The sequence below is a fragment of the Lepidothrix coronata genome, unplaced genomic scaffold (genome assembly GCF_001604755.1).
Source record: "Lepidothrix coronata isolate B3197 unplaced genomic scaffold, Lepidothrix_coronata-1.0 Scaffold69, whole genome shotgun sequence".
Classification (NCBI taxonomy): Eukaryota; Metazoa; Chordata; class Aves; order Passeriformes; family Pipridae; genus Lepidothrix; species Lepidothrix coronata.
Window position 1 is genome coordinate 2,306,199 of NW_016690249.1, and position 23,072 is coordinate 2,329,270.

General features: G+C 39.8%; 3 protein-coding genes across 13 annotated transcripts in view; 2 read left to right on the forward strand and 1 right to left on the reverse strand.

The window, feature by feature from the left end:
- Positions 1 to 16,768, forward strand: part of FRY (FRY microtubule binding protein) — a 236,177-nt gene extending 219,409 nt beyond the window's left edge. For 6 of the 8 annotated variants that reach the window (XM_017818584.1, XM_017818586.1, XM_017818579.1 and 3 more), the window contains 7 exons: positions 2,683 to 2,832; positions 4,351 to 4,449; positions 4,916 to 4,999; positions 10,314 to 10,331; positions 13,026 to 13,136; positions 14,551 to 14,744; positions 15,306 to 16,768. In XM_017818584.1, the coding sequence (XP_017674073.1) occupies positions 2,683 to 2,832; positions 4,351 to 4,449; positions 4,916 to 4,999; positions 10,314 to 10,331; positions 13,026 to 13,136; positions 14,551 to 14,744; positions 15,306 to 15,564 (915 nt within the window). In that variant the 3' untranslated portion in view covers positions 15,565 to 16,768. The remainder of the gene's footprint in view (positions 1 to 2,682; positions 2,833 to 4,350; positions 4,450 to 4,915; positions 5,000 to 10,313; positions 10,332 to 13,025; positions 13,137 to 14,550; positions 14,745 to 15,305) is intronic. The other 2 variants (XM_017818582.1, XM_017818581.1) reach the window with 1 other exon arrangement.
- A 943-nt stretch (positions 16,769 to 17,711) lies between these two features.
- ZAR1L (zygote arrest 1-like) lies at positions 17,712 to 20,594 on the reverse strand. Its single transcript, XM_017818567.1, has 4 exons — positions 19,221 to 20,594; positions 18,704 to 18,796; positions 18,488 to 18,562; positions 17,712 to 18,079 (listed from the first exon to the last, which is right to left on the reverse strand). The coding sequence occupies exons 1-4, from the start codon at positions 19,815 to 19,817 to the stop codon at positions 17,936 to 17,938; spliced, it is 909 nt and encodes a 302-aa protein (XP_017674056.1). The 5' UTR covers positions 19,818 to 20,594; the 3' UTR covers positions 17,712 to 17,935.
- A 930-nt stretch (positions 20,595 to 21,524) lies between these two features.
- BRCA2 (BRCA2, DNA repair associated) overlaps positions 21,525 to 23,072 on the forward strand; it is a 38,362-nt gene continuing 36,814 nt past the window's right edge. The window contains exons 1-2 of one of the 4 annotated variants that reach the window (XR_001875416.1): positions 21,525 to 21,893; positions 22,777 to 22,883. Coding sequence is in view for 3 of the 4 variants with exons in the window: in XM_017818560.1 (XP_017674049.1) it covers positions 21,718 to 21,893; positions 22,777 to 22,883 (283 nt within the window). In the remaining variant the exon portion in view is untranslated. Of the gene's footprint in view, positions 21,894 to 22,185; positions 22,309 to 22,776; positions 22,884 to 23,072 lie in introns of those variants that run through there. The other 3 variants (XM_017818560.1, XM_017818561.1, XM_017818562.1) reach the window with 3 other exon arrangements.

Genomic DNA, 23,072 nt, shown 5'->3' on the forward strand with positions numbered 1-23,072 from the left:
GAAATACTATACATAGATAGCAAAGTACAGACCCTCAAAATTTCACATAAAATACTTTAAAACACTGTTCAAGACCATTATCATCATAGCTGTAGATTGATTGTTGCTTTTATGAATATCTGAAAAGGACAGGAGAAAGGGAAGAATATTATGTCTTGAATCTAAATAGTAGACTGGTTGGCTTTTGATGAAGCCATGACTTAAATTATTTTTATGCTGAGGAAATTATTTTTATAAATAATGCTGTGTTCTGTGAGTTCTCAAAGATATTTGTTATGGCTCCTATACCTCTTTACCCAGTATTATAACTATCATAGCATTAATTTCCCTAATCTGCAAAGATGTAAAAATATCCAAGCTAGCAAGATCTGTTCTCACCTGCTTTTTCATAGATGTCTCATTGCTACCTGTACACAGATGCCCTTTCTGGAAGCAATAAGGCAAAAGGAGGCATGAAACACATTAGTCTTTTCAGTAGCATCTGTTAGTAGCTGTTTCCATTGTGATTCCTTGGCCTTCCTCTTAATTATTTCTAGATTACTTCTTGATATTTGTCCTTTCTCTTGCTAGTTTATTTGGTATCTCCCTCTCTGATAATTGTGCCTACATCACCATACTACTTTTGATATCCGAGACAGCAATTCAGTGCAGTTTCATTTTTTGTGGTACTTTTTTTGCACGAGTATTTGTCCAAATGAAATATTTATGATATAGCCAGTTGTATGTTGTAATATATATTTCTATCTTTTAGTGGTATAGAATGTGCTTATGCCTTCTTTTTTTTTCCTAAAGGAATTGCTACCTCTCATTATCTTCTTTCTCCATTAAGTTATTTCTAAGGGGCTCTTTCATGCAAATTCTGAATGCATTGAAATCGTTTGTATTATTTCTGTAGTCTATCTCCTTCACTGCCTCAGATTTATAAACTCAATTACTCTTCCCCAGGAGGGGATTGCAGCACCTAAACAGGCTACCCAGAGCCTTGAGAAAGCTCTGAGCTTGGAGGTTTCAGGACTCAGCTAATCAAAAGCATGGCTGACATGATCTGGGGTCAGCAATAGTTCCACTTTCAGTTGAAGGTTGGATCAGATGTTCTCCACAGGTCCCTTTCAAAGAGTGTTTCTTGGATTCTCTTTTGTAATCTGTCTTACCAAATTTCCTTTCATTTCTATGTTCTCAGATATCTCTTTTCTCTTGGTTAGTATCAAATGTAGATCTCTTTCCTTTGCCAAAAGGGTTATCAGCAACAGTTTCGCTAAGACTTGGACTGACTATTTTCAGTAAATCTCCAACTGTCACCAAGCCCCATGATTCAGATGATTCTGATAGTTGCTTATAAAATAATCATTTATCTGGTTAAACCCTTGCCTCTACTACAGACTCAGTGCAGCAGAGAATCTGTACTATGTGCCGAGTGAGGTGTATAGCACTTTGTTTCTATGTTGAAGTGAGGTGGTAGAAACACATAGTAAGAGCAGTATCAGTCTATCTGATCTTAACTGTGTTCTCATGGGCAGTTCAGATGCTTTCGAGAGAGATTCACAAATAAGTAATTATGAAATTGGTCAGTAGAGGAACTTTGACCATTTTATAAATCATTGATAGTGTACAGTCTATGTACAATGTGAGGGCTTATCTAGCATTTTTAAAAAATCATTCAATCCAACAGCTTCCATTATCAATAAAGTCTGAATTCAACTCACCTGATTTTAGATAATTCAATGCACCAGTGCAGGAGCAGTAACAGGCATCTGTTATCTGTGTCTATCATCCAGATTGGTATTTGGGAAGTGCTCCTCTTCAGTGAGGCATGCTTATGATAGTATGGGTCCTAACTTACATTCCTCAGAAAAATGCCTATGGTAACTTCGAATTAATCAAATAGACATGTTGCATACTTTTATTTTTAAAAATGCTTTTATGTTACTCCCACCTGCTGAGCACTAGGATTCACTGAGATATATTTGGGCAGTGAAACCTGCTGTGTATTTATCACTATCATTATTTCAGTTCCTGCAAGATTAATACATTATTTTTATTTATTATTCACTTCATATATTAGTCACTGAAAAGCATTAGAATGTTTCTGAAAGGCTAGACTGGTTTAGAACTCAAAACACCAAAAAAATCTGAGAAGAACAATTCCCGGATGCAATGCAGTATTTCTAGAGTACTCCCAAGAAGCAGTGAAGTTTTACTAAGAAGTTTTTTCCCACAGGGAAAAACAAAAGTTTTTTTCTGATTTTTCCATGCTGCTGTTTGGCATTAGAATGTCCATTATGTTATGTGATTAGCCACTTGGCATGGAATATTAACAAAACAATGCCTGGAATGGACAGATAAAGTAATGTGCTGATCAACTCTGTTAACTCTGCATAGACAAGAAAAAAAACGCTACCTGTGGGTAAAAGGCTTTATAAAGTTTGATTCATCTTTACAAGAATGTATTTCAGTAGTAGATTGTGATGAACTCTGTAATTAGTTTCACAGCTGCCCAGCTGTACACTGTCTCCAATATAATAACTATTAGTCAGTATCCTAGAGCAGACATTCAGTTCTCCACAGGGAGATAGTCTCTTTTGTACATTATTGCGCAAAGAATAACAGCCAAGACATTCGTTTACAGAGGAAAGAAGCTCATAGTTGAGTAAATAATATAATAAACTGTATTTTGCTTTCCAGAATATTCAGAAAAGATTCTGCTTCCTAACCTGTGATGCAGCTAGTTACTTGGGAGATAACCTGCGAGGAATAGGCTCCAAGTTTGTGAGGTCTTCTCAGATGTTAACATCATGTTCAGAATGTCCCACCCTTTTTGTAGATGCAGAAACAGTGAGTATATTCCTTTCAAAAGGCATGTGCTTCATTGCAGTGTGTTATTTTACTGGCTGCTTCACTTTTGAGCAACTCCTGAACAGATATGTCAAAAGGAACTCACCCCTCCTTATCTATGTTTTATCTCCTGTTCTGAACCATATTTCCATTTATCTTCCACATTATTTTATTAGGTAAGTACTGACAGATGAGTAATATAAAATCGTAGAATCATAGAATAGTTATGATGGGTTGAGACTGTGTGTCAAAACCCAATGTAAAACAGGTGCCTACTGGACCCAGTTGGCTCTCCAAAGGAAAAAGGAGAAGCTACTTTTTACATAGTTTAGCATGAAAAATGGTAATACATGTAGTGGTTTCATTTGGGTTAGCTGTGCTGTGAGCTGGATGATGCTGGCTGAACATGAGCCAGCAGTGTGCCTAGGTGACCAAGTAGGCCAATGACATCCTGGCCTGTATCAGAAATAGTGTGTCCAGCAGGACCAGGGCAATGACCTTGCCTGGCATTGTACTTGGCACTGGTAAGGTCACACCTCAAATCCTGTGTTCAGTTCTGGGCCTCTAATTGCAAGAAGGACATTGAGGTGCTGGAGCAAGTTCAGAGAAGGGCAACGGAGCTGGTGAAGGGTTTGAAGCACAAATCTTATGAAGAGCTGCTGAGCTAGGCGTGTTCAGTCTGGAGAGGGCAGACCTTATCACTCTCTGCAATTACCTGAAAGGAGGTTGTAGCAAGGTGGGCATCAGCCTCTTCTTCCAGGCAACTAGCAATAGGACAAGGGTAAACAGACTCAAGTTGTGCCAGGGGAGGTTCAGGTTAGATATGAGAAAAAAATCCTTCACCGAAAGAGTGTTTAGGTATTGGAACAGGCTGCCAGGGAAGCAGTGGAGTTACCATTCCTGGAAGTGTTCAAAAACCAAGTAGATGTGGCACTTTGAGATGTGGTTTAGTGGGCATTGATGGTATTTGGTCAAAGGTTAGACTTGATGATCTTGGAGGTCTTTTTCAACCTAATGATTCTGTGATTCTTTATAAGTATATATTAGGGAATGAATGAGATGGCCCTTCCCACTGTCTTCATTCTGGCTCATGTTTATCCAACAGCGTCAGGACAGTGTGACCTCCCACAGAGAAGTCTAGAGGTAGGAACTGGTAAAGTGTAATCTTGGGCCTACTGCTGTCACCATGGAAGAGCTGTGTCTTACGTCCTCAGAGAGCTGTGGAGAGTAACTGGTTAAGCTTTGTGCGCTGTTTTATTTTAGGGAAGTCCTCTGCAAATCCATTAAACACAGAACACAATTTCAATTCCACATTATCATAGGTGCAACTTTTGCTATTCACTTTTCAACTTACTATTCTATTTATTTAGGGTTTTGCATAAATATAAATATTTTTCAGTATTAGTATCTGTAAATCTAAGTGTTCTTTTGCAATATCGTTACTATACTTTCTACTATGCTAATATTTTTGTTCTTTTATAGTAACATTTACTAGACCTTTTGATTTCATTTCTCCAGCTGCTCTCTTGTGGCCTTCTTGAAAAGCTGAAGTTCAGTGTTTTAGAGCTGCAGGAGTACCTGGACACATATAACAACAGGAAAGAGGCAACGCTCTCGGTATGCTGAATTATGTTATGTTCTTGGTTTTGTATGTTTGTATACTTATGCTATGTCAGGAAACTGCACATCCACTCACATCTATTTAGACTAACATTCAGTACAAAAACATGTTTCAGATACTGGATTTACGGAAAGTTTCCTCCTGAACATATGGACCAGAACTAAAAAAATAGCTATTGTATCCCCTAATATTAGAAACATTGGTATCTTTAATATTCCTAGTCTCTCTCCTGTTCATTCATTAATTAATTTTCTTAGTTTATGCAATTGAAATAGTAATAGAAATCACGACTACACTTTTTAAATTACAGTCAAAGCAAATTGTTGCAGTCTGTGGTAATAAAAATTGCAATTGCAAACTTTTGTTTACATGCTGTGCTTTGAAACTAAAATACTGCTTATCTTTCTTTGAATCAAATAGTAGGTCTTATTCATATCTTCTTTAATTTCTCTCTCAAAACAGTGGCTTGCAAACTGCAAAGCAACATTTGCTGGAGGCTCACGAGATGGAGTTATTACCTGCCAGCCAGGGGACTCAGAAGAGAAGGTAATGAATGGACAGTATTACTTCTCTCTTGTAAAGTGACATGTGTGATATATCTTGTCCTGGAACCCACAGGAGCCTGCTGTACTTCCTCCTTGACTCTGTGCTGGGCCTGGGCATAATCCAGTTTTTACACTTGAGGCTTGAAGTTATTGTTGCTGCCTCAGTTCTGGCCACAGGAAATGGGAAATACTCAGAGGAGGTACTTCTGCCTTCCTCATCTAGACAAGGAAGCAAAGCTTACCCTGCCTGGGTAGGGTGTGCTCTCCCTTTTAGAAAGATGTTGCAGGAGCAGTTTTCCACAGTGGAGTGTCTCTGAAAATCATTTCTGGTGTACTGTCCTTCTATATTACTCCCATTTTATCTACAGCTGTTACAGACTCGGTCTGCTCAACAGCAAGACTTACCTGGTTGAAATACACAATCATTACCGTTATTTGATATACTAAGTATGGGAAACAGATGATATCTTGGTGATGTATAATGAATTGAGAAATGTTATTTTATGGAGTATTTTCCTTTTGGAGAAAAAAGAATGAAGGGATAGGAAAAAGAGGGGTCTGAAGAAAATTAGCCAAGACCAGGAAGCAGCAACAAGATGTAAAGAAAAGTGATATATCCTCTTTCCATGTATTTTAACTTATAAAAGATAATTATGACATTTTCAGAATACAGACTTGCCTGTTGTAACCATGTTTTTCAAATACCTTCTTTTGTTCTTATGTTGGTTTCAGTTTGTCTGTCTTCTTCCCCAGTTCACTTTATTTTCTTCTGTCTTTATCTTAACCTCTCTTTCCCATCTCTATGTATTTGAACTTCCTTGATTTTTATTTTTTTTATGCCATTTCCCAAGAATCCTGAATCCTTACCGCACCTGCATTTTGGCTTCCTTGACCTTATTAGCAAATCTAATTTGCTAATAAATCCTATGGCTGCAATCGCCAGCAGTGGAAAAACTGTTCAATCTTCCTCCCCCCTGCTAAGCATTGGCACCAGCAGAAGTTAGACACCTTCCAATGCATTTAAATAAGATACTGTCTGTTCTGTAATTGTAATGGTGTACAGGGAAGTTAAAAGGGAACTATTCTCAAATCTAAAAAAGAGAGACCTGGAATACATGCTACTACCTCTCCTGCAAGCACATCGGGAGAGGGTGATAGAGTATGCATCATTATTGGAATATGAATGGGCATTCTCCTCCCTCTGATGCACAATACCCTGAACAGCAACTTCAGACTCTAGTATTACATATCTTGCTGGAGACAGCTTAATTTATGCTCTACATCCCTCTTTTGGAAACTCATAAAATCACGGACATTGTTTCTTTTTTGAAAAAGTAGAGGAGAAAGAATGCTGAGGAGAAGGAATAAACTGTGAACTGAGCTCATATATCTGGCCTAAACGCATCTAAAAGTCAGTAAATGTCATGCTCCACTTGTGTGGGTTTTTTTAACTAGGCATTCTCTGTTGTAGAATTAAATGTGTGTTTTGTGAAGCCAGAGTTAATATTTATACTGCTTATCAGACAGACTGAAAAGAAGGGTTTCTCATTCCTTCAGGAGTTCCTGGTTTCTCCCCAGCTTTATTCCTTCAGCCCAAAATGCATTATTCTTTGGAATTTGAGAGGATGGTAGGTCTTTGATCAACAGGCATATTTCTTTTCTTCCCCTACTCATTAACATGTCAATTGAAGCAGCTTTTCCCAAAGGAACTATCTGTTTATTCAATGAAAGTGTAATGGGAGGAAGAGGCCAGAGAAACTGAGGAAATATGATTAGGAAGGGACAAGGAAAAATTAATCATAGAGTGGCAAGTATTTGTTTTCTTATCTTTCCTCTCCACTTCTCCCTCAACATGAAAGGCTAAAGAATCAAATAATTGTAGGGGCGGAAAAAATCTGTCTTAGAGTTGTAGTCACAAGGGAACCTGCCTAAACTCTTAAACTCATTGAGGTTTAGTCTAGAGCCTGAAAGTCTTCCGAAAACTTCTGGCCTAAAAAAAAAATTGCATAGCTAAGCACACAACCAGGCCACTTCTGGAAAAGGTTCAGAAGTAATTGTAAGGAAGAAAAAGCAACACATTACTCTACAGAAGGTAGAAAGCTTGAGATGAAAATAGTCCCCTCTACAGATGAGACAGACATGAGACCGAATTCAGCATTATCACAAGTAGTTGCATCACAAATGCCTGCTGATGCTGGTAAGTGATTTGGCACCAGTTTCTCTAATCAGATCTTATTTCAAAATAATTCCATATGATTTGTTGACCGTTGTTACTGTTACTGAAAACGGGCAAAGGCAAAAATTGCTTATTCTGACATTAAAGAAGCTTGAAATAGAAGTTGTCTAGGTCAGCTGCTAGAGCTAGCAACTTGTATGAAATTTGGGTAAAAGTTTAATGTTCCAGAATGTCTTTCCCCTGCTTATTATTGCAACAGATTAGATGATTTGGACGTGTGTGATTTTTAAGCTTTGATGCTACTTTGAAAAACAGAGTGTCAGTGACATAGGAATCAATTTATGGAGAAAGATAACTGCACCTACTATTGTGCTATCTGTCCAGGTGTAACAGTCTTAGATAAGTACAGTTATTTGTACGTACTTCAGCCTTATTAAGCAGGGATTTCTTTAATCTAGTCAAAAACTGGGTTTGTTTGTTTCTTTATTTGCTTTTTTGGAAAAGAGATACTGGAAGATCTTCTTTTTCTTGTCAATTAACACTGCTAATCAAATAAGTATTTATCTCCTAATGAGATGTTCTGTTTACTCTAGAAGTCCAAAGTCAGTATACACCTTTCTCAAACCTTCCTCATCCCAAAGTTCACCACAAACTAATGGATGTGGGCTTTGCGAACTCAAACTGTTAATGGATATTTAAAACATCCTGTAATCCATAAAAATTTTCTCCAAAAAATCAGAATGTACCTATTGTTATGAGTTTCCCTGGGGCTAAAGGTTCAGTCACTCTAAGCCACCAATAAGACTGGAGGTGTACCTCTTGGCACCATAGTCATCTGGAGTTGAGTTAGATACAGTACAGCTCAAGACACAGTGAGTCCATTGTCCAGCTATAAATTCTTAATAATCAATAATCAATTATTGACTACTGCTTGACAGTTCCATGGATTGACAATGAGGTGAAATGGGCCAAGGTAGGTTGCTTTTCCAAAGGAGGAACACAGCTGTTTATAGATAGAATAGTTTCTATTATCCTTCAAGTCCAGTGGATATTTAAGAATGCACAGCATATGCTCTTCTATCTCTGATATATATACAAGTTTGTGTATATACTCAATTTCCTAGATCATGGGAAAAGGTTCTGTCTGCTGACATGCCAAGTCAAATAGGATAACCTAAGAAAATGCACTTGCAGTTTGGACACTTGGACACAGTAGTTACTTTAATATGCTGGCACTCTCTTGTGCCAGTAAATGACTGAAGACTGTGTTGCCATCAAAGTGTTAATGTCTTAAGGAATAATTATGTAACTGTCATTTCCTTTCAGTATCTAAAAAAGATTCCTTGAAAAAGCAAGAAGATCTGTGATCTAAAAATTAGTGTTTTGCTCTATTCCTGGTCTGCTAACAGTACAAAACAGCAATTCTAGGAATAAAAAACTAAATCAAAGCACTTCTGCTAAGGAATGTGTCCTTCTTAGATGCTGCATTTACTAGCTGCATAAAGAATTGTGCAAATGATCCAAATACTCTAAACATTTGGTATTTTCAGCTGCCAAAACCGTTATTTCTGTAAAGTCTATCAACTAATCTACAACACTTCCCTTACTATAGGGATTAAACTGTAAAGGCTGTGAGCATTCCTCCTGAGCCCTTGCTGCTGGGTTTTTCCTTGCCCCTTTTTTGGCCTGCCTGGATTTGGAAGCAGTACAGAGGAGACATTTGAAAAACTCAAGCCAGCACACCTGTGAATTTACTGGAACACAGTGATCTGTCTGCTCTTGTCCTCTTCTTATCTTGAATTTAGCTTCATAAAGCTTCATTTACGTGAACTGCATGGAAGCCAAGATAGAAAGAGGTTTTTTTGAAGAGTACTAAGTAGGAGTAAAAACTATTCAAGCAATGTTAAAGGCATAAAATTAAACATCATAAGACCTTAAAGCTTAGTTTGTCATGATTTTATAGAAAAGCATTTGGGACAATACTTTTCATATACCTTTTAATAGTAAGGCCAATGGAAAGAAGACAGGCTGAAACACTTTGTTAGGCTCCTCAAAGTTAGCATTTTTTCATATTTCTTGTTTTCTGCCTTTGTATGGATGGTAAGGTAAATAATTTTAATAAGAATTCCAGATGTTTATTAACATTCTGTGCATATGCATTGGCATCAGACTGTAACTGGGCAGATGTTGTGTTTGTTACTTACAGCATTTATGTGATGACTCTGTTCATGTAAAATATGAGATTGTAATATTTACAAAATAAGGAAAACTGCATAAGATGTACACAGAGTGGAAATGTTAGCTCTTGGCAAAGAAAAGAGGAACACTTTTTTTTGGAAGAGAGTACTTAGTCCCCTAATCTTTGAAATGTTAATGTAGGTCAATTAGAATTTTTATTACTATTGCGGCAGGACTTACACTGACATTTTAGTAGCTCCAGAATTACAAACCAGTGAATCATTACTGATGAGAGGAAGGAACAAAAGCTGTCTCAACTTGTGGCATTGCCATGTAGTTAAACAAAACTGGCATTTTCCATGGATTTTTTTCCTTATGATAGTCATAATTTAAAAGTTATATGCAAAATGTTTCCCCTGTAATGTACCAAGTAATAGGCCCAGCAGTCACAAAGCTTACCCTGCAAATTTCCTTAGATCTATTAAGTCCAAAAAATAGAACTATTTATAAATAAGAAATTTTTTACAAATAGCAAAGTTCAGTTTTATTCATGACTTGAAAACCCTTCCTAATTTTTTTAGTACTTTGCAATATGAGCTCTTTTTAATAAAAAAGAAAGAAAATTTAAATAAATAAAAGTATTATTTCAAGAGTTTTGTAGCACAATTTCACTGTAAGTTCCTGAGCTATTTAGTGGGATACATTCAAACTAATAAATCTGAAGATCTAACTGAGGATATTTAGACTGGAATTTACAATTAGAATTAAAGCTCGATTTTATTAAGAATGCTGTGCATGTTGTATGTGAAATTTCCAACCAATTCTCAGGTTGAGGCAAGCATTGCTAATACTGCTGACAAGTTATGCTATTACAGATGGGCTGTGCTTCCTATTGCATGCATTACACTGACATTATACTTTCTTTCCTTTCCTTTTCTCCTGTGCCATGCTTGCTGTGTAGCAAATGGAATCTCTTGCAGTAAGTTGAAGTTCTTTCATATTTTTTGTCCATCTATAGATGGACTAATACACCCCAATCTTACTGTTTTACTTCTAAGCATGCTTTCCTTTTTTGTTATAGTTTTCCTATAGAATACGTGGTTCTAAATGCAGTGACAAAAATAATTTACTAACATGTGTTTTGTGAAATCTGAAAATATCGTGCTAAAATTCTGGCACCTTCATAATGCTGTTTCAAATGGTCATTTACATACATTTTTAAAAATCAAGCCTTTGAATGGATGTAATATGCCGGATTGGAAAACAACATTTTTTCTTACTTTAAATTAATAATTTTCATTTCTTCCTAATGGAAAACTACAATTTGTAGTTGGCAGTTATGTTTCAAACGGGTTTTGTTTATATGTTGATGAACAGTTTCACCACTGTTGGTTTCTAATACTTGTTGAGGAAGAACAAAAATTGAGCTGCTTGATACGGTAACTAAATGTTGAGTGAGTCAAACTAGAATCATCAATTTGACCTTAGTTTGTCTTCATTCAGGTTAGCAGCCAGAAGGGTGAAACTGAATTACTGTTCTCCAAGGACTGAAAAAACCCAGGTGTTACATGCCAAGCTATCATGAGATTTTTTTTTTTTAACGATGTGTCCTGGTTTTCAATTAATTTTTAACTCCCCGACAACTTCAAGTGTACATGGATGTAACTGCTATGTAACGTTGCTAGGTCTCCAAAATTTGAATAGAATGAATTTGATCTCTGCTGGAGAACCTGAGGCTGTGTCCCTACCTGTAAGCTAAACAGGATGAGGGAGGAAGTGTGTGTCCCTGGGCTGGCACTCGGGGTAAGCAGTTAGCACTTCCCTAGCTGGGCCACCAGCCAGCCCCTGACATGCCGGAGCACATTTCAAGGAAAGACAGAAGCCAGGATGTTATATCTAAACAGTCAGTCTTTATTTTGGGAGGAGAATGGTTAGCCACACAAATGCAAACTTGGCAGTGCTCTGTGCCCTCAGTTACAGAGAATGGCCTCTGGGCAGGTTTATTTCACTCACTGGCAGTGTCCCTCAGGCCCTATCTCTTTGTTCTCTTGGCCACTGATAGGTTTTGTCCCTGTCCACAAGCCAGTTCTGTCCTAGCACATCTGTTCCACTCCACTTTTTTTCTCACCATGGATCTGCTGGGCCCTCTTTCAGCTCCTGTGGGTCTTTGTTGTATCAGGTCTGGTGGGATCATAGAATGGTTTGAGTTGGAAGGCACTTAAAAGATCACATAGTTCCAATCCCTCTACCATGGGCAGGGACATCTTCCACTAGACCAGGTAGCTCAAAGCTCCATTCAACCTGGCCTTGAACACTACCTGAGATGGGTAGCTGGTGACCTCCTCACCCTGATGAACAAAGCTGCAATTTGCTTTTGACCTCAGCCTTTTCTGGCTGGTACAGAAATTTTGGGAACTGAAATGCAAAGGCTATGGTTCTAATTTTGGCTTGTTAATAAAAAACATGGCACTTAAATATTGAACCATATGTAAATAAACACCTCAGTCAAATCAACATTTAAAATGTTCTTAAAGAACTTTATTAGAATTTGTGCTGGCATTTGCACAGACCTCAGTTCATCAAAGAGCTGTAGTACATGCTGGTAGCTAAGCATATAAGAAGTGCTTTAAAGAAGCAAAGTCATTAATAGCTTCTTCTTCTTTTCTACCATGTTTGGCATGAAACTTTGCTCTAGTTGCTCCAAACAGATGGAAAGAGCATTGAGCCCATCCTTGATCACTGTGTCTGTAACAGCAGACAAATCAAATATGGTTTGAAACCTGTAAAGCTTTCCTGCCAAAGAGTCAGTACAAGGTCAGGACTTGTACTTGCAGAATTTTCACTTCTTACATAATTTGTCAAAGATTAAATGTTCCTCCCTTCTTCAGCATGATCCAGCTGTGGAACTATGAGATTCCCCTTCCTAATACACACAAAAATACCGGGACCTTGACAACCATGTTAACTTGACTCTTCGATGTGTCTGACACCCTTTGTGTTGTGCTGCACATTACACTGGAAGAAACAAGTGAATATTCATAGAGCAGTACCTACATAATCTGGGATAATACATCATAGAAGCCAAATATCGTCTTACACATTAAACTCTATCCATCTGTTGTATAGTTTCTTTAAGATGGTGGAAAATCCATGAGCAGAGTTTTAAGTTCCAGAGCTGGCCTTTCCTCCTTCTCACTCCTAGCTGGATTTATTGCTACTTTTCCTCTCTCATCAGAGAAGCAGGCAGGAGCTTTGACCCTCTTGGACAACTATTTTATGGCTTCTCTCTTGGATTTCCATCCCTGAGAAGAGGTCTTCGTCCATATCTCAAGTTTTAGAGTTTCATGTTTTAAGCAGCAAAGTCACTTCCTCTGTATTCTGCCTCTGCTTTCCAGCTGCAAACTGGAGACAGTGAAGCTAACAAATATGTTTTAAGACTGATGCTGACATGTGCTACATGAAAGCTAGTCATCATAATTTTAATTTTCAATGTCATATTTGACTTACCTGCAGAAGAAAAATCATTACTTATTTTCTGAAATAGTATAGGATCATACTTAAGTGAAATAATGGTTTTTAAGAACAGAACTATATGTGTTTTGTTAGTTATCGAAAATTACCTAAACTCACTAATATTTATTAATTATTTCTTCTCCTACAAATCTTTCCTTAGCAATTGGAACTCTGTCAGAGATTATATAAACTGCACTTCCAGCTGCTGTTGCTTTTTCAGTCCTACTGTAAACTTATTGGACAAGTGCACGAAGTGAGTTCCATGCCAGAGGTATGTAACAAATTACAAAGTCTTATACTGAAAATTCCACTTTATTTGCATGTTCTTATTTTTCCTTCTATGAACGTAGCACCAAAGATTACACTATTTCACTATTATGTCTGCAGGCATACATAATCAACTTAGTACATTAATGTCATGTCTTTCTAATTCTGTTATGTTTACAAGCTTTTTTCTTCAAATATTTTTGACACAGCACACTCACTTTTGACCCAAATAGCCTTTTGTTTTTAGATAAATCTATGTATCTTACTTTAAAAAAAATGTCACAAGAACAATACTGTTTGTCAGCTTTATTTTCAGCAATTGCTTAAAATACGAAATACTTTGAAATACCTTTGAGGTGATAACTTTGAATGATCATAATTTAAGGAAAGATTTAACTTGCCATTCCGTATGTATTTTTCTCTTAGTAAGGTTTATGTATTTTAAACTATTGAGTAGAATAAGTTACTGTATTTTGCTTTGTGAAGTAAAATTTGAAGCTATGACATATTTATGACAGATTCTAGTAGTTTAGAGATGGTCTATAAATGGAAATGGTTTGGTTTATGTGCTGTAGTAGTACAAAGAATTCGAATACTTACTGTATCTTAAGTTCTGAAGGCTGGCTCAGAATGTGACTGGGCTGTTCACTTTTAAGAGAAGACAGGACAGTAGGCATCTAGTCCACTACTACTAGAATAGTCTTAAGTTTTAGAATATTTTGTGTTCCTTATAATTAATTTCTGTAACTGTATTACACAGTTATGACTTTGTTGGATTTTTATAAATAATGCAGCCTGTGGAACTGGGGAACAATTGTATGAGGAGCTGTTTCACCATGAAATTTGCATATTTTGCTGGAGCCATAGGCTATTATTTAAAGGAGGTTCCATTGTTAGTACATGTGACAGTGGTTATTTTTAGCATGTGTGAGCATGAAGAAGTAGATCCTTAGAAATTAATTAACTTATTAATTATTTATTAATCTTGTTGCATATTAACTTTTCAGCCTGACAAAGGGTTATACAATTCCTGTCCATCTGTTAATCATATCGGATCCTGCATATGTTTTGTAAATAGATAACAACATCTTCCAGGAGAAGTATGATTTCTTAAACTTTTCTGCTATGATATGAAAAAAATTGGAAGAGGTGAAGAATAAAAGCTTGTTTAGATGGGCTCTTGCATTTTAGCAAGCCAAAACTACAGCATAAGGTTAAAGGAAGCACAAAGTTTAAAGATTTGTAGTTTGTGTTTTCCCCATAAAATGTACAGAGATCAAGAAATGTCCTTGTGTTAAAATGAGGTCTTTTCCATGTGTGCATTCAATGTAGTAGTAAGAACATACTTGAAATATCTACTCCTTTTGGGGCCTATGGAGAATGAAAATACCCATCTCTCATCTTTCTCCTTGGAACAGCTGTTAAATATGTCAAGAGAACTGAGTGAACTGAAGAAAAATCTGAAGGATGCTACTGCTGCAATCGCAGCTGAGCCTCTGACAACAGAATCTGAGCCCTCATTCAATTCTACTGAAGCAGCTATTCAGTCCATGCTGGAGTGCTTGAAGAACAATGAACTTGTTAAAGCCATCCGACAAATAAGAGAATGCAGGCAAGTTTTGCTACATGGTTCATGTTAGACTTTCATGTTATTAGAAAATTATGCATTTATTATCATCCTAAATTTATACTAAATGTAATGCACTGATTCAGCATAGTTAATTAATATGTTTCAACAAGGTACGTGGGGGCATTGATATTAACTTTTGCAGGGGTGTGTCACCAGTAGCTATCAAACATGTATGCTTGCAACTATTAAGATGTTTAATTACATTGTGTAGATCAAAAGTGCTGTGAGGCTTTTAAGAATCTTTTTATAGAGGTAATTCCTTACAGGTGCATGTCACTGACATCAGCTAACGTTCAGTCCAGTTTCACTTCCACTTATTTGAATGAGTTCTCTTAAGCAATTTTTTACATGATAGGAATTGGGCTTTTATGTGATTTCAGTGCCTGATACCAGAGGCTGACTAACAGTAGTGTAAAACAGTGAGTTGCTTTTGTTTTATAAGCGTGTGCAAGTCCATTCCCCTTTTAGAGATCTCTATCACATAGCTTCTGTCTGTGTTGATAAACCCATAGTGATACATGTTCTTTTCCTGTTTCATTGCAGGATTTTGTGGCCCAATGATATCTTTGGAAGTAGCTCTGACGATGAAGTCCAGACACTGCTGAACATTTACTTCCGCCACCAAACCTTGGGCCAGACAGGCACCTATGCACTGGTGGGCTCCAACCAGAGCCTGACTGAAATCTGTACCAAACTAATGGAACTGAACATAGAGATCCGCGACATGATTCGCAGAGCTCAGAGTTACCGGGTCATCAATACTTTTCTTCCAGACTCCAGCGTTTCTGGTACAAGTCTCTGACAGGACCCTTGTGTCCTCTTTCAAGCTGGGAGTGCTGCCCTGTGGGAGTGAGGTGGCTCAATGTCTTCTCAGCCTTACAAAGGTTTGGTCAAACTGTACTCGCTCTTGTTACATTTAGGATTTCTTCTAAAAAGCGATGGGCTGAACTTCAAATGTGTAGCAATACTGTAAGGACAGAGGTAGCATAGAGCACCCAGGAAAACATCCTCTGTTCTGTGTTGCACAAAAATCAGTTAGCATTTCACTGAGCAACTGCAACTCACTACTGAAGAAGTGACTTCCATTGCATACCAAAGCCTATTACATGAACAATACTTCCTTTATAGCAAATTAATTTTAGGTTGGTAAAAGTGCAATGTTTCCTTCACAAAATAGTATTTTTTGTTAAAAAAAAAACAAAACAAACCCTTGTACATTTTTTCCTTTTTTCTCTTATTTAGTTGAGTGAAAGATGGGCAGAATGAAGCTGGCCACGGAATCTTGCAAACTTGTTGGTCAAAAGCTGAGAGCCTGTGTATATGAAACAAATTGTAAATGGACTACAGTTTAATGTACACTGTAATTTGAATATGATTACTGTATCTTAAAACAACAAGCTGCTATGAAGTACATTTCCTAATGTTACTAGGCTACTGTCTCTGAAGGTACTGGATCATATTGCAGAGGTCTGTTCTTAGGCCCCCCCAAGGATCATGAATGGTCTTGGTAGATTTTTTTTTTTTTTAAGGACCTTGGCTGCTTTTTACTAGAAGGTTGCTTTTATGAATATATTTATACTATTAAAGGATGGTTGATCTAATTTAACTTGCCATTTTATAGGAGAAAGTCCCATCACAGAGTCAAATCTTTTTGATTTGATTGTCAAGCATGCATATTTTTATTTAATATAAATTTTGAGTATAAAAAGTGAAAATATTAACGTGAAATGCAAGTTCTCATGTTAAGTTACTTTAAAGAGATGTCTTATTTTATTTGTAATGTATATATAAAAGTCATAACTATATGGGTTTTTTCTTACATTTAACTGCTGTCCAGTGTTAAATGTATGCATGTAAATCTGTTGCACACCTGAGATACTTTTATTCTGACTGTGTAACTTATTCATGCTGTAAATACACTTACCGTTTTTGTGAAGTAACTTTGAAATTTGGATTAGTACATCCATTTAACTAAAACATAAAAGTCATATATAATCACAACAGAGTATGTGGTTGTTGTGAAATTATGTTCTTGTCTAAATCCATACTGTTGCAGAGGGTATCCATGATCAGCAGCCCCCAAAAGACACCTTTCTCACCGTTTATGCCCAAACCATTCACTGTACTGACAGAAAACAGCCAGAAATATAAGGATTTTTTGTCAGGCTGTAGTTACAACTCAACTTTGAAAAGCACAGTGACAAAAGCAGTTTCATTAATCTTCCACTGACAGTGAAGACCTTCAGAAGTTCCTTCCTCCCTGAAGTATCCTGATTCTTCACAGATACATACAAAATAACCCATGATGTAACCATCTAGCTTCTTAGCATCATTTCTAAACTTTAGGTAGAGGAGAAATCAGACTATTCCCAACAAAGCCTCACTAATATCCTAAGACAGCATGAACTGCAACAATACTCCACTGTGCTTCTACCACACCAGTACTTTAAATAGGATTCCTCTGGTTCACTGCATTTTGTCTCCCTGAAAGCACATTCAGGTACTTTCTTCAGTTATATTTAAGCCACCTACCCTGGAGACACCTTACATGACTGGGAAGCTTCTGAGGCATGAGCCTGTGTTTAAACCAGGAGCACTGGGACTTGTTCTACCACTCTGGAGACTCATTAAGTCTAGACAATTTGTTACACTCCCTCACAGATGCTCCCACTCAAGAGGTTTTTCCCTTGTTAACTTACAGACATAGTCTTCCAGCAGATAGTCTTTGATTATCAAACAGCTGTGATTTTTTTGAATATACATTTGACAGAGGCAGTGGGAAGACACACCAGACTTTACGCTCCAGAACATTTGCATGTTCCATCCTAGTTCAGTTGGAGTGACTGAAGGAAAAACTTGCTCTTGCAGCTTTCATCTTAACATTCCTTCAAGGCAGACTAAAAACAAAGTCTACTTTTTTCAGGAAATCAAATAGGTTTTTTCCTTCCAGATATATTTTCCTCTTTCATCTAAGCAAGATGAAACTAAGGGCTATCAAACTAGTGCAAACTTTTCTTCAACTTTATTTACAGCATATATACAGTGAAGTTACATACTTTATAAATAATACAAATGTCTTTGTCCATTATCCAATGCCAGGTCAAAAGCCTTAAGTCAAAACACTGCAAAAGACTGACAAAGTGCAAAGCACAAAACAGAAGAGGGTACACAGATCAGAGAATGTATTTGAAGCTGTAAGTGTTATCACAGGATAGCCTCTTCCCTTTGCAGCGGCCACAAAGTTCTTGGCGATGTGGTCTCTTGAGATCAATGTGTCTTTTCTTCTGAGGGCAGGAGCAACGAGTCCTTGAACAGATCTTAAGAAACAAGACATGTTATTGGAAGTGGATTAAAGGTGCTTACCTTCATGCCTGTGCTAACAGACTGACATTTAGTTTTCCTTAATCATAGTAACACATTTGGACTGATAGACTTAAGAGCTCTTGTGATAAAAACCCTGCGGAATTAAGCTGTAAGAACCTTCTCACCTAGAAGAACAAAACCCTACCCTATCTGTCGGTAGCCATAATGCTGTATGAACAGAAAAGTGTTCATGTAAGCCATCCACAGGAGGAGGGAGGCATACCCATCACACTTTTTCCAAATAACATTTCCTAGTATTTTGATGAAATCAAGTTTTTCTTCCAGATAAAGTCAATATCAAGTTCAACAACTGTTAACTATTAGAGCATATAACAACTGTATCCTGCCATATGTTAACTTACCTGGCACTGGATTGCTTCCACTCGATAGGGATTGAAACCCTTTTGGCATTTTCGACACAGCTGCTTGAAGTACACCTGAAAAGAAGGCAAGTTTTCAGTTACTATAGCAACTTATTCAAGGTGTTAAGTACAGGTACCTAAATTTGCACCAAAACACCAGATTTGGTGCCATTCTTACACGTTTCAGGAACAAAAGAAAATGACTTCGTTAACTACCTTGTTGCTTCCAGAAATGCACCACACATAAGCACTCTCCCATCTGGTCTTGCAGTCTTTGCAGTGGAAATAGCCATACTTCTGCTCCAAGAACTGCAGAGACAGAGTATACTGAGCATCCTCCAGCACCCCAAGAACACCCAGCTCAGCTCCCTTGTTACTACTCCCTGAGGGTGGGGAGACATTGAAACAGGCTGCCCATAAAAGTCATGGACGCCCCATTGCTGGAAGTGTTCAAAGCCATGTTGGATGAGACTCTGAACAACATGATCTAGTGGGTGGCATCCCTGCCCGCGGCAAGGGGGCTGGAACTGGGTAATCTTTAAGGCCCTTCCAACCCAAACCGTTTTGTGGTGCTATGATACACCCCTGTGGGTTTTCAAAGGCTGGAGGCTCTGCTGCTGCTGGGGAAATAAAGCCTGCCCGGGGACCACCGTGCTGCTCAAGAGGGGATTTCTGGCCCCCCTTCTTCAGGGTTGGCCCCCCGTGGGCAGCGCCAAGCCCTATCTCCGCGCACCTGGAAAGTCGCTTGCTGTCCAGGAGCCGCGTTCTCCTTCCGCCGCGTCCCCAGCGCAGGCCCCGCCGAGCCCTTCTCCTGCTTCTCTCTGCTGTCCGCCGCCGTGGGTGTCTCCTGGGCCGGCGCTAGCGACGGCGCTGCCTTCTTCGGGGACGCCTTGGCCTCGGGCAACGCGAAGGGGCGGCGGTCGGGCGCGGGCGAGTAGACGGCGAGGCGCCCCGGGGCGCGCAGGGCGGCGGAACCGAAGGCGCGGGCGGGCGGCAGCGTGCGTGGCCCCAGCGAGCACTGCACGGCCTTGTCGGCCCGCAGGCTCACCTGCACCGCAGCCTCCTTCGTGCTGGCCCGGCGCGGCAGCGGCGCCAGCCCGGGGCTCACCTGCGAGAGCAGCGCCTGCAGCTGCGCCCGCCGGTAGCTGTCCAGGTACTCGGAGGGCAGCGGCGTGAGGGGCCCCCCGAGGAACGGGCTGATGCCGCCGCTCTTGCTCTGCTTCCAGCTGGGCTGCTTAGCCGACGGGTCCTGGCCGCGGCCGGGCGCGGGGCTGCCCCTGAAGCCCTGGTACGTGCTGAAGGGGGAACAGACAAAGCTCTCCATAATCATAGCCCTAGAAAGGTTAGGCCTGCCTATTGTCCTGTCCCGCCTTTATCTTATCTGGGGAGTTAATGGTTGCTAATTGATACGGAAATTGGGATCAGCTGGGGGAGGGAGGGCTGATGGCAAGGCTTGCCTTGCCCTGTAATGATGAATAGATGTAATTCAGCCACAGCTGGGGCAACCATGGCCTTCATAGTGAGGGAAAGCCTGCTCGCTTTCAGCTCATTCTGATCATCGTTTTAAAAGAAGAAAAACGGGGTTTGGGAAACTGACAAAGCCCAGATTAACTGGGTGTCCCACAGAGAGCTGAGGAGAGGACGCAGGAAATTGCATCTCTGAGAAGTCTTTACCGGTATTAAAAGGTCTGAGTATCCCCATTGTTCCATTACTCGGGTATTAGCTACCTGGAGCTTTTCTATCAACTGAACTGCTTTAGGAAAAGATAAGACTATACTTGTGTATAAAAACTGAAGTAAGGGGAAACAGTTATACTGGGAACAGTGGCTTAATACCTGTGTAAGTAAATAAGTGTTAGTAATACAAGCACTTACACATTAGACTTCCATAATTACATCAATTTAGTTCAATTCTAAGGTAATATAGTTAAAATCATATAATTCAATCATCCAAACTCTGTACGGAGCCTTTAAGGACTGCAGAATCCTCAAATCCCTGGAACTGCTGTGATGTGAAATACTTTCTTTGTATGATTCCTCACCATCTTTATAAATGCATTGCTTTATAAACTTCAAGGGGCCAGCAAGAGAGGGGCTATAGAAGAGCTGGTAGGGATGATGTCTTTAAATGTTCACAGTGCATTTGAGAAAGACCATTCAAGTGTCTGAAATAAATCAGTAAGTAACAGCATTTTTATAAGACAGAAAGAGGTTAAGACTCAGGAAACACATTCATCATAATTAAAAGGAAAATGTCTCAAGGCTCCACATTGTGCTTGGGCTTTCAAAGCGCTGTTGGTATTAATCAAAGCAAAAAGAGAGTATCAAGATGGCCAAGTTAAAACTTAATGACTGCACTGTGGCTGCAAAAAGAGTAAATTGTTAGGGTGCATTGGGAAGGGGAATGGAGATTAAATTGGAAACTACACTCTGTCATTCAAAGCAAAGGTTTGGCTTCCTCTAAAATGCTTTGGGAAGAACTAGTTACTGCAACTCCCCACAACACTGAAAGTTTACAAGTTAAAATTGTTGGAAGGAGAAGGGGTATGGAAAATTATTGTATGACAAGAACCCGAAGAAAGTGACAGATGAGTAAGGAGATGATGTGATAAAACTGTGTAAAATAAGGACTGGTAGAGAGAGGTAGGAAGAAACCCCTTTATGAGACCAGCGTAGATGAACATCCAGCTAAAATAGACGGCTAACTCAAAGTTGGTGACAAGAATGTTACAGCCAGCTTGCATGGACTCACTGATGAAGCTAAGAGACAAAATGGAAATGGCCATGTATGTGGAGGATAACATTCTCTACTGTAACATCAACAACCGTGACGATAATTTCACGTGTCAAGGCCTACAAAACCATCTGAAAAGCTAAGGTTTGCACAGGCCATGACACTCCGTGATGGCACTGCCACTTACGGTGAGCCCCCCGGAGCCTTTTCCCGGGAGGTCGGTGTTAGCTGCTGTTGCACAGCAGGATGGGTCCTGCTGTTGTACAGCAGGATGTGGTATTTCATTTCTCGCGTCTCTAGGACGCTGAGTGAAGCTGCTGGCTGCCACCCTAGCTCAGGACACGCTCCCTTTGTGTGCTGTGCGGAGCCAGCCCCTGAGGGACGTCGCTCACCGTCGGTCCCCTGAGGGGCCACGAGTCCTCCGCACCGCGTCCTGCCAGTCCCCCGCCGTGCAGGAGAGGCGGGGCTGGTTCGCCGCCTCCTTCCCGTGAGGTGGATGCGGAGGGGGGCGGGAGCGGCGGATGCTCCCGGTGCGCAGGCGCGGGGGGGGGTGTTGGCGCCAAGCTTCGAACGGGGCGGCGGGGTGGGGGTTGTTCCCGTCCCCTCCTCTGCCCCCCGTCCCTGCGTGAGGCGATGCTGCGGCCACCGCCCCGCCCGAGGGGCCGCCGGCAGGTAACGGCCCCGCGTGTGGCTCGGCCCTGCCCCGCGGTGTCCCCGCTGCTCCACCGGAGTCCCTCCCCTCTCCTCACAGCCCGCCGGGGGTTTGCGGTCACCGCGGGTGTGGAAGGGGGTGTCCGGTGACCGGGCTCATCCCCTGAGGCCCCACGGAGACCCGGGGGCGGTTGCACAGGCCGCGCTCCGTGCTTGGGTCATTGCCCGGGAGGAGCTTTCCCTCACCGGGAGCAACGTGGACAGGTCAAATGTGCTTCTGAGACAGTGTTTAATTTCTTTGGTTTTCTATCTCAGGGTAGCCCTTACCCTGTTTTAAAATGCCCTGCTTTCCCATGGTTTTGGTTAGGCAGCGCGTGTAACGCGATCATCGCCAGGGAAACTGATTTTACTGTCGAAGCAATAAACGTACTAAACGGTGAAGTCCTACCTCAGTCTTATTTATACCTGTTTTTTAACAAAATTGTGAAACTGGCAATGTCTGCTCCACTTGAAAACAACTTTGAATCAAATTCTTGACACATAAGTTATATAACGGTTGTAAGAGTATATATGTGATAATATATATTCCACCCCAGCCTATAGTAGTGAGTGTGGAGTTTTGATTTGTTTTTAAAACGCCTCAAAAGTGTTCTGCCTTTTCCATCTTGGTTTTCTCCTGTATTTGCTGAGTATTTTTATAATCTCCAGTATATTTCTCTCTGCTCCTCTTGTCTGCTTTTTTTGCACCATGTTAATCATTGTGGTGTTTGAACACTCACATCACAGTCTTAAGGCTAAGTAAGCTGGGTAATGACACACCAAGAAATGCAAGAAGGCAGGTTTAGGACTTGCAGTGCCACACTGGAACAGCAGTGTATGAAAGTGTTTTCTTATTTCTTCTCAGGCTTTTCAACAGCTGTTTCAGTAATGTTATGGATAAGAAAATGGCTTACAAACCTGTGGAAAGACCAACTTTTTTTGAAATATTTAAGGCCCATTGCAGTGAATCAGGTACAGTTTCTCCAAAGTAAATAATTTTTATTAGGGTTGCTGTATGTTCAGTAGGAAAGCATCATGCAACTTGTTAGCTGCTGCTCTGGCCCCTAATCTGTATTTGCTAATATCTGCATTTTGTAGATTTCTTTAAATTTTTATTCGTAGTTTTTTTTCATGACATGTGCTTAGCTAGTTTTTGTACTT

Excerpts from the sequence above, each read along its gene's own strand:
- ZAR1L (XM_017818567.1), bottom strand. The coding sequence starts at position 19,817 with ATGATTATGGAGAGCTTTGTCTGTTCCCCCTTCAGCACGTACCAGGGC. Across the intron at positions 18,797-19,220 it reads GACAGCAAGCGACTTTCCAG|TTCTTGGAGCAGAAGTATGG; the intron begins GTGCGCGGAGAT and ends CTGTCTCTGCAG. Across the intron at positions 18,080-18,487 it reads TGGAAGCAATCCAGTGCCAG|ATCTGTTCAAGGACTCGTTG; the intron begins GTAAGTTAACAT and ends TTGTTTCTTAAG.